We start from the raw sequence: 11,015 nt of genomic DNA, 5'->3' as shown, positions 1-11,015 counted from the left end.
TACTTGTAATACGTACAAGTACGTAAGTACGTTTTTCATCGAAGAAGTCACAACGAGCCGTCACTCACGTGACAAATTTTTACGCGCGAAAAAAATGTACGTAGGTACGTGTAAAATCGTTGTGCAACGAATCTATTATTAACGCGTTGGTGATTGGAATTATTACGTCGATCGCGTTTAAATTCCATTGAATTCCATTGAAATATCGAATTGTTTCTATCTATGCTTCGAGAACCGATCCACCGTAAAACCAATTGGGAAGTATTGGGGGAAAACCGCGAATTACCGAGTCGTATGGAAATGCTTTTACAGAGCTTTCACTTTGGTCGAAAAATGCTGAATACGAGGCTGAATCGCGGTCGACTGATCGATCTTTGCACCGTTCGATATGGTTAACGTTTGCACCATCTTAATCCCGATGCTTTTAAAAATGATTAAATGGTGTAATAGCTTACCTGTGTTGCGAAAATCGGGAACGATACATGGGAAGTATACGAAATAACGAACGCGAGCAAGCCATGCCTTGTATTTCTCTTTATTGTTTGAAACGTATCGTTAACGATCAGATATGGATCATGTAAAATTACAGTAAAACGTAAATACGACGAATTTATCGTGTATACATATATGTATATACGTACGTGTACACAATGCGAGTCGATAACCATCGCCGTTCGAAATAACTTGTTATACGTTGATTTCGAAAGATTAGAGACCATTGTGCACGAAATAGGTTGCACTGAATGGTGGCCTCGTCGGGACCCGATTATTTGCGAGATATCGAGACGACTGAATATTTTCAACGTCGACAAAATTCGTAACAGTGTCACTTCGGTGCTATCTTTGTCTTCTAAGTGCGCGTTGTTCCGTTTCATTTCTGTACTCGTGTAACGATTGTAATACGGGGTGTGCGCGCCAAATATTTTGGCACCCGAGCTCGCATTTAAATATTCAAATCCTACCGTATCGAAATGCTCGAGGGAACTTTCTGAAATTAGGATCATTATCGTGAGACACCCACTGAACTGTAGAACTTCCGCAACTCATTCGACAGTCCGCTAACTATGTTTCTTTTCTTCTTGCAATCTTGGCCGCTAATAAGAAGATACGTAAAAGGAGAAAAGCTCACGTATAAATTAACTAGTACAGTAAACTTCCTTTCTTAAAAAATAAGCTAGTTTACGGGACAACACCTCCGACTGGACAAACGATTGTACGGTTAATCGAAGAATATAAACGATAATACGGAATCGGGAACTTAAAAATTTAATACGACGGAAATGAAGATCAACGAGAGATATCTGTGTATTTGAATGATGGTCGATGCGACGAAAAGTACATTTTATTCGAGAAAAAGTAAAACGTCACGGAATGTGTTCATAATTTTTCTGGAAGTCAATCGTAAAGGTCAAAGTACAAAAATAAATGCAAAAAATTCAAAGAAAACGTCTAAGAAGATTAACACGAATAAAGGTAGAATTAAAAATAAAATCGTGTTTCACTTTCTTTGTCGCGGTACCATTATCCCACGAGTCTACTCAAAGAAACTTCTTAGGACTATGAAGTTCATTCGTCTTTGTCGTTTTTAGATTAACTTATAGCCGGTCTCGTAGAGATGACTAACTATTAGGAGAAAGGTTTTAACTATTACAAAAAATAATACTTTAACTATTACAAGTGGAAAAAGATTCTGATCGATATATCGATTGCAGTTACGGTTCCATTTCCTGTTGGTATATTGTTCCTTTTTGATTTTGAATCGTTTTGGAAGTGGTAATATACAGAACGATAAAAAAGAAGTCCAAGACTTCAAGAATTTAAATCGTATTTCGAGAGGGATAAAAAGTCTAATCAACGTATGTCTTACGATCGATTTTTTCGTTGTAAAATTAACTTCAATCACTTACGAACATTCGATACTCATTGTGCTACGGTGATCGGTAGAAACTTATTAAACAAAGAGAAGCCATGGAGTTTCGTGGAACGAAGGTGTATATGCAGTTCGGTTTTATTTCTAATAGAAAAATAATTAAATAGAACGTAAAATAGACAATTCGTTAAAACAATCGAAATCGAAATCTTCGACTGATATTTTGTCCTATTGAAACAATAATAAAACTAAATCAAATTACAAAGAATAACGAAGATAATTTTAACCGTTGTAACCGTTCAAGAAAACAAAGTTAAGATAATTTTCGGTTTTGAAATTTATTTTATCGCTACATTGTAGAAAATTAAATCAAAATCCAATATATAATATTCTAATTATTCGATTGAATTATAAAAACGTTATAAAAAAGGATCGTGACGAGCTGTAAAACATTGTCGATAAACAATTGATATTCATTATTCGTGATATATAACTAATATGTATTGGTTTAACACCGATACCCAATTAATACAGTACATAGTTACCACAAATTTATCCTCTCATTCTCACTCTTGCTCTTCGTGCAGTGGCTGCTCAGGATCGTACGTGGCTATAATACTATGCATTGAAACGTGCTGGAGATGTGTCCCAGGTAACAGATATAGATCCGAAAAGACCCGATATACTAACAGCTTGTGGAACCATAACCGGAATCGATATCAATCGGAACCTTTTTCCAACCAGTAACAGTAACAGATATCGTTTCGATTCTTTGTAACTGTTTCCATCGGAACCTTTATATAACAGTTATTAATAGTTATTTTTGGAAGCTTTCAATCCCTGGTCTACCGCAAATTCGTCCCTGAGCATTGATAATTGACTATCGTTTGATAGCCAATAACCATAGCCGCAGCATCGATCGCGCGAGTCTCGCGTATTTTGTTTATATTTCCTAACTCATCTCGTCGAAACGGCTACAGATTTGTCTCTTTGAATCTCAGTGACTTCAACACGTTGGATATTTTGATCCAAGTTTATTAAAATTTCTTTAAAGCGTTCACAAAGAATGCACTCTAATACTGGTAAAATTTTAAATAACCTTACTCTCATTGGAAACGTTTCAAAATAACAAGAGAAACTTAAATATTTCTACTTTTCACGCTACAGTTTGAACAAATTTCGAGGGGACAATTAAACATAGAAAACTGAAGCGGCAATCAATGTGTTAAACAACAGAAATTCATTGGTTAACTGGTGATCTAAGCTTACAAAAAATTTCTTTAAAGTGTTCACAAAGAATGCACTCTAATACTGGTAAAATTTTAAATAACCTTACTCTCATTGGAAACGTTTCAAAATAACAAGAGAAACTTAAATATTTCTACTTTTCACGCTACAGTTTGAACAAATTTCGAGGGGACAATTAAACATAGAAAACTGAAGCGGCAATCAATGTGTTAAACAACAGAAATTCATTGGTTAACTGGTGATCTAAGCTTACAAAAAATTTCTTTAAAGTGTTCACAAAGAATGCACTCTAATACTGGTAAAATTTTAAATAACCTTACTCTCATTGGAAACGTTTTAAAATAACAAGAGAAACTTAAGTATTTCTACTTTTCACGCTACAGTTTGAACAAATTTCGAGGGGACAATTAAACATAGAAAACTGAAGCGGCAATCAATGTGTTAAACAACAGAAATTCATTGGTTAACTGGTGATCTAAGCTTACAAAAAATTTCTTTAAAGTGTTCACAAAGAATTCACTTTAATACTTGTAAAATTTTAAATAACCTTACTCTCATTGGAAACGTTTTAAAATAACAAGAGAAACTTAAATATTTCTACTTTTCACGCTACAGTTTGAACAAATTTCGAGGGGACAATTAAACATAGAAAACTGAAGCGGCAATCAATGTGTTAAACAACAGAAATTCATTGGTTAACTGGTGATCTAAGCTTACAAAAAATTTCTTTAAAGTGTTCACAAAGAATTCACTTTAATACTTGTAAAATTTTAAATAACCTTACTCTCATTGGAAACGTTTTAAAATAACAAGAGAAACTTAAATATTTCTACTTTTCACGCTACAGTTTGAACAAATTTCGAGGGGACAATTAAACATAGAAAATTGAGGCAGCAGTCAATGTCTTAAATAAGAAAAATACACAGGTTAGCTAGGCGGTATACGTGATCTACTGTGCGTGCGCGAGAAGAAGGCTAACGAGTGTTTGCATCACTATGTGGGATACCAGGTGCCCTGCTATCGCTCTGACTCAGCTTTCGTGCCATTGGCTGGAACAAGAGTCGTAGAGGGGGAAGCATGTGAGAACCAGACTTGAAGTTTACAGTCTAATAGCTGTTACACTGCACGTGCATTGTCACTATTAGCCGAAAATGGTGACAAAGATTGACAGCGACTAGTAGACACAATACATGTACCGGTAGGAGAGTTAGTAGACTGTAAACTAGAGTGAAGAATTGTTAGTTTTCTTTTCGCGGACGGACAGTATTGTACTGTGCAATAATCGTAAGTTGCCAACGAATCAGTTTAGTCGTGTTACCTCGAATTACACGTATTTTCATTATTGGTTAAGGCGACTATATACGAAGTATATACGAAGAAGTCATATATACTATATACGAAGTATATATGAAGAAGATATCATGTATACTATATATGAAGTATATATGAAGACTATATGAAGTGTGTCTATCGAATAACGAATGTCACGAAGAAGAGAAATCGAAACAGACCGAGGCAAAACGATTGCGAGCGTCGAATAGAACCCATTGGCGTAGACACAGACCCAGAATATTAATCGAAACGAAAATATTTCCAAATATTTCACAACACAATTCCGATAAATGCCACGCAATCGCAATTATTATCAAGAACGAATATTACGATCGAGTAAAATTTTCTTGTTTGTTCACTCTACACATCCATTTTCGCGCGTTTCTCGTTTTGTCTGCTTTTTTAATCATTTTCCTACCGTATTTACGGTAAATAGTGGGTTTTTAATTCTATCGAGCCTGTCGAACGATGCCCTTTTAATATTTTAAGTACCGGAGGTACCTGCATTTTGGTCATTATTTAACACGCTCGTTTAAAGTGTGTTATAATTTTGTTCAGATCGTTATTTAAGGTACCTGTAATTTTACAAACGTACGCAAAGAATTTTATTACGCAACAAAATCCCCATATTCGCGGTTCTGTAATTTCTCGCGGATACGGAAATATCATTCTACTTCTGTGCAAGTGTGTTATATTTTTGTTCAGATCGTTATTTAAGGTACCTGTAATTTTACAAACGTACACGAAGAATTTTATCACGCAATAAAATATAATTTCTCACGGATACGGTAATTCTACTCCTATGCAATGCGCCCGTTTAGCATCTATGTACATAAATGCGGGGATTCCTTCTAAGACCAATGTACATAAATGCGGGAATTAACAGGTTGTTCAATGAGTTTCATAGAACGATAAAAACATCGTACTGTTCAATGTAGTACTGTTCGAGAAATTTTATCAAACGATGAAACTTACCGAGCAATCTGGTACCATACTATTCCATAAGTTTCATCGAACGACAAAACTTATCGAACAACCTAGTAGATAGAGCAAAGGCTCGGGTTCCCTTGCCCGTTGACTTGGCAACTTACGACGCACAGTACCTTACCAAGCAGCCCCGAACGGCCAAAACATTTGTCGCGCACTTTGCTATTATCTTCTTGCGTTTATCCTTCGTGGGACTCGTCGAAGCTATTCCAAGACCGTTTTGTCGCGTATCCTTGAATTCGCCTGGTTATCGTCTACAACGTGGTGTTCTCGAACAATAAACACAATCCTGTTTAAAAGAATCGCCACCACCTCGATATCTCGACGAGTGCAACGTACTTCGCGAATACAATTTTCCCGAGACGCGATAAACAACTAAAATGCTTTGAACAGCGATTGTTCCCGACCCGCCTTGCGTATATGTGTATATATTATATATATAAATTCTTGTACGCCACCAAAAAAGATTGCCGAGAGAAAAATACAATCGTCTATCGCCGTGAACGCGAATCGATGATTCCGTGTTTCTCGTCTTGACTCGGATTTATGTTCCGCTCCGTTTCGAGCCGGATCTGCTCGGCTCGGCGCGTTCTCGCGTACCACGCGTACTCGTAAAACTCACGACAAAACGGCCGTGATCGTGATTCCCTCCGTTCCAACGATTTCTCTGTACTTTCACCGTGTTTGTCGTTTCCCCTTAATTACACGCGACAGTTCGTAAATCTAATTCACAATCATACACTATTTACAACACGCCGTATCTCGTGCGAGCGTCTCGCTTCAATTAAATTATATTGCTATGGTGTTTGTTCTTTGTTTTCTCCTGGCGCTGGCGCGCTGAGTGATATCTTTGGCGTGTTTTTGTGTGTGTGTGTGTATGTTTCTCTGTGTGTATGTTTCTCTATGTGTCTGTCTCTGTGTGTGTGTATACGTAAACATTAATCCCCTCGAAATCCTCGCGCAATCGACGCCCTCGCTACGAACGCCGAACACTCTGAAGAACGAGCCACGAGTTGCGCGTACGCTTTGCGATCAAATTCGCGGCAAACGTGGAATAAAAATTCGACGCAGCCAATTCGAAATTTAACAAATTCGCGACACCGCGAGTGTGATCGTTTCGTTGGACAACGTAGGAGCGGTCGCGAGCTCCGCGAATTCGATTTCGATGAAACTCCGCGAATCGGTGAAAAATAAGCGACAGGGTATTATTTTTCAGCCAGGACGATCGAAGTTCAACGAACGATGTTACTCTGTGCTCCCACCACCGTCGATGCTATCACGAAACGTATCGGAGATACGGAAAATTGTCGTAGCTCGCTTCGGTTAAATTCAATACGATGGCTCGCCGTAAAAAGAAAGACAGAAAAAAGAAAGAAAAACACCGACAATTTCGAAGGTGGAGGTAATAAAAATTGGTTGAAAAAAAGTTTCACTTATCTTCGACAGTTTTCCAGATCGAACTGGCTGGAAGGAGGGAACGCGAAGGGTAATTCCATCCACCGAACTCGAGTGACCGTGTCTAAGAAAATATACTATAGGGAGCTGGAAAGGTGTCACCTGGCGAATCGTATCGAGTCGGAGAGATTCTAATCGGTCCTCGAAGGCCTACCAGTGAGCAAACATCGGACTCTGTCAACATTCCTTCCTGTAGTGTTGGTATATTCTCTTGGAAACAGGTGACGCCTTTTCCAGCTCCTTATAGTACGTATCCCTCGCTTTGACCGGTCCAAGTGTCCGCAAAGTTTCGCAGCTCGTTGAAATAAGCGTCCGACGAATGTTTCTCGCGAGAAGGATTCCTCGGGTGAACAATCGCAATAATCGAGCGAGTTTAATCGGTGATCGAGAACGTTCGGTGATTACACGCGCGGAAGTTCTAAGTTACCGCGATATACCGATCGTAGGATCGCGAGCATGCAGCAAACGGTGGTTGAAAATAGGGGAACGTTGAAGCTGGAACCGGATCTGGGTGGTTCCTGAGCGAGTCGCTGATTGCTGGCAGCCAGAGTCGCGGTTTCTGTTCTCTCCAACGCTCTGGCACCCTTGATTCCAGGTAACGTAGACTGACAGGTCAGACTTAAAGTGCCTCCGGGGAAATGATGTCGTTCCAAACGCAACGACAGGCTTAGCTGGCTCGACGACACGATGTTGTCTTCCATGGATCCGTCTGTCGGTAGCTCTTTGGTTAACGCTGTGTTCACCTGTACGGACAGAAGCAACGTGAATGTACAGTGGCTCACGAAAGTGTTCGTACGGTTTGTTATGAGAAAATTCTCCTAATTTGTAAGTCTGATTTTAAGGGGGAACACCACTCCGAGACGTCAAAAAAATGGATAAGTTTGGAGAATTTCTTTTCTAAGTAGTCATTTAATGGAAAGTGTAGTCTTCTTCGGAGAATATGAGTACAACTTTCAGCTTCATTTTACAATTTTCGGAATTTTACAAAATGGCAAAATTATTCGCTATTCCCAGAACCCGTTCTGGTGAAGCACTGTTTGTTGGCCGCCACAGTTACTAAGAACTGGGAGGTTTGAAATAAAAAGATATCGTTGAATCATAAACTAGAGACTATTACCTAAAATGTACCGCACGATTTTTCGAAAATTTTAATATTTGTAGAAATTGTCGAAGCTTGAAGAAAAAACAATCATTTCTATAAAAAAAAAATTTTAATGTTTGTAAAAAATTCAATAATTAACACATTACGTAAGCTACATGGTAGTATTCTCCATGCCAGGTTGAAAAATGTAGTTTTGAGAAGAATGTAAAACAAGTTTCAAGATATCTTTTTTCTCTCATAGAGGAGCATTTTTTAAATTTTACTTTCAGTCAGATATCTCAGGTCCATAAAGGGTTTCTTCTGCTTTACAAAAATTGTCAGTTTTCCCTTTTTGTATTTTTCTAAGCAATTGTCGACCCCTTTTGTCATTTTCTTCGGTCTTTGTTGCAGCTTTACTTAGTCGTCGCTCGTCCATTTGACAGTGATCATAACTGATCGAATCTATTGTTAAATTCATTAATTGCATCATTAGCAAAATATTGTTGCAGTTGTCGTTAAAAGTGTTAGCAGCTGTAAATGCTGCAATGTCAACTGTACTTCTTCTACTAAACATTATTTTAGGAGCTATTATCCAAATAATTAAATTCAAACTCTTGTTGTTTCGAATGAAACCACCTTCGCATCTTTGTAATAGCTCGTCAATGCTAATGTTCTCATACATTGGAAGAATGGTATCCTGAACAATTTGTGGTAGAGGATTTTCTTGTACATCATTTTCTAAACTATTCGTTACTTTTGCTACCTGCCAAGAGGATTTCTATCTGACGAAATTTTGTGAAAAACGTACTCCATATTACTTTCTTCGTTGCCTCCTTACAATGGGAATTTCGTCGAACAGCAAGACCATAGTATATTGTTCATTCATTTATTGACTTATCAGTCAAGATTCCAATCTCTTCCAGACGGTTCCAAACACTTGTCATTCCCACTTCATTCGCAAATTATTCATCCGGCCACAATTTTCGACCACGTTTAGAGTTTATTGCACTCTATATACGATATAAGAAACTTAAATTACATTCAACAGAACTCTCTTCCTAAGAGTAATAAAGAGTCACCTTGAAACAATGTTTCCGTTTCATCTGGTCAGTGTTACGTGGCACACGATCTATAAGAGCTTTTCGTGTGACACGACAGTCCAATTATTTATCGCTGCAACTTCGTTAAATGTTTGAATTTCGATGTATCTTTTCGACATAACGTTCTACATGCTTCAAAATTTAAAAAAATAAAAAAAGAAGGAAAATTTGACTTTTTTAACTCGTCAGGGTGGTGTCCCACCTTAACACAGCTTGTAGCGACGAATACATACTCTTGATCGTGAATACTAGTGGTAAATTTTATCGATACTCGAGGCATTGTCGTGTATCGATTTCACGGTCACAATGCACCGATTGACCGTAGCTTTTGACGCGTCTTTGTCGAATTTGACCTGGTACATAGTCACGAAGATACTGTTCAGAGTTGGATAGAGGACGAGACCATAGAATGCGAACACGATTGGTCGCAATGATTCAGCTTCACCTCCATTGACGCCGAATTTCAAATGTACTACGAACTATAGTACTGTGCAGAGATCGTAAGTCGTCGAGTCCCTACAAACCGAAGGGCAATGAGCCAAAAGGAGTACACCCAATCCCACCATAGATCCTGATATTTAGGTGTTGAGCGGTCAGTATCTTCCTATTCGTAGTAAATATATAAAATTTCTCGAGTATATCTATAAAATTAAGGGTATCAGTACTGAACAAAAATAAAGTACATTCTAAAGAAGTATGTTAAAAAGTGATCAAAATGTAGTTAACTCCGGCATCTAAACTATTGAGAAGATTAAAAACTCGTTCCAAATAATTGGAAACCAACAATTATTTACTGCAAATTCGATCTGTTTATTTAATCGTAATTAATTGTTTCTGACGGTAATTTTTATTACGTACGATTTATCGAAATTGTATTACGAAAAGTACAGGGATTCTTTTGTTTGAATTAATGTACTGTGTCTATGTCTACGCCAATGCTACTTCGCGAAAATTGTGTAAATCGAGGTGAGACGTCTAATTTGATTTGTTGGGAACTTACGATCTTTGCATAGTACTACTTACCATTAGTCGTGTCGTCTAACAATAAGTAGGCAGGCGAACAAGGGACTTCTTAAAGTGCATATGTATATAACAGGGAACAGTTCGCGCACGCTGTTACCAAACAATGTTCAGAAGCAGCTCGCAAACTTGTTATGATCACTACTTGGTTCTTTCCTGAATATTTTGATCCTTGGCCCTTTCTCGTAATAATTTACGGAAACTTTTTGAAGAAATATATTTACAAACGGTTCACGAATAATTTTGTTTACTATTGTTACAGTTTCTCGAGATAATCAGTTTGTTGCGAAAAAAAACGCGATGGCAAAAGATTTACGAGCAATGTTGGTTGTTTTCTGTTGAATACGTATCGTGTAACTGTAGTTACATGTATGTTACGAACAGTTTGAGAGCAGTATACGAGCAGACTATTTCTGTACTCAGTCCAACGAGACGAGTCGATAAAACAAAAACAAACATTCTTGTAGAATTTATGCGATAGAAGAAGGCAGACTGTTTTATCGTATTTTGCTAATACTCGATCGTGTACTATTCGTTCACGAAAAGAAGGCACAGTGTGTTTATATCCTCGCTATTGGTCGAAGACAGTGACGAAGATCGAGATGCTAATCCCAAGTCCGAGTGAAAACGAATTTGTAAATCAAGTGCATTGGCGTAGGCTCCCAATAAAACGTCAAGTGTTCATGAACAGAATAATTTGCTTACAATTTCGGTACTCCCACTGATTCAATAAGTTGTCCATAATGAAAAAATGAATACAATTTAATATGCATAACAATCGTTAATATTTTGAAAATTATTTATAGCGAAAAGAACTAATTTGTATTTATTAAAAATAATATAAATCCGCTTATACTCATTTCTATAAAAAAAAACTATATAATTACAATTGACACAAAAACAAGTCACGTTACTATTAAAA

General features: G+C 37.5%; 1 protein-coding gene across 1 annotated transcript in view; it reads right to left on the bottom strand.

Annotated features, from left to right (window-relative positions):
* Positions 1-525: 525 nt before the first annotated feature.
* The window catches only part of LOC143149167 (uncharacterized), a 219,746-nt gene continuing 209,256 nt past the window's right edge, over positions 526-11,015 (bottom strand). Inside the window, exon 4 of the mRNA XM_076316329.1 lies at positions 526-7,635. Coding sequence (XP_076172444.1) covers positions 7,294-7,635 — 342 coding nt within the window. The 3' untranslated portion in view covers positions 526-7,293. The remainder of the gene's footprint in view (positions 7,636-11,015) is intronic.

Source organism: Ptiloglossa arizonensis, chromosome 1 (assembly GCF_051014685.1).
Source record: "Ptiloglossa arizonensis isolate GNS036 chromosome 1, iyPtiAriz1_principal, whole genome shotgun sequence".
NCBI lineage: Eukaryota > Metazoa > Arthropoda > Insecta > Hymenoptera > Colletidae > Ptiloglossa > Ptiloglossa arizonensis.
This window is presented reverse-complemented; position numbering and strand designations above follow the sequence as displayed.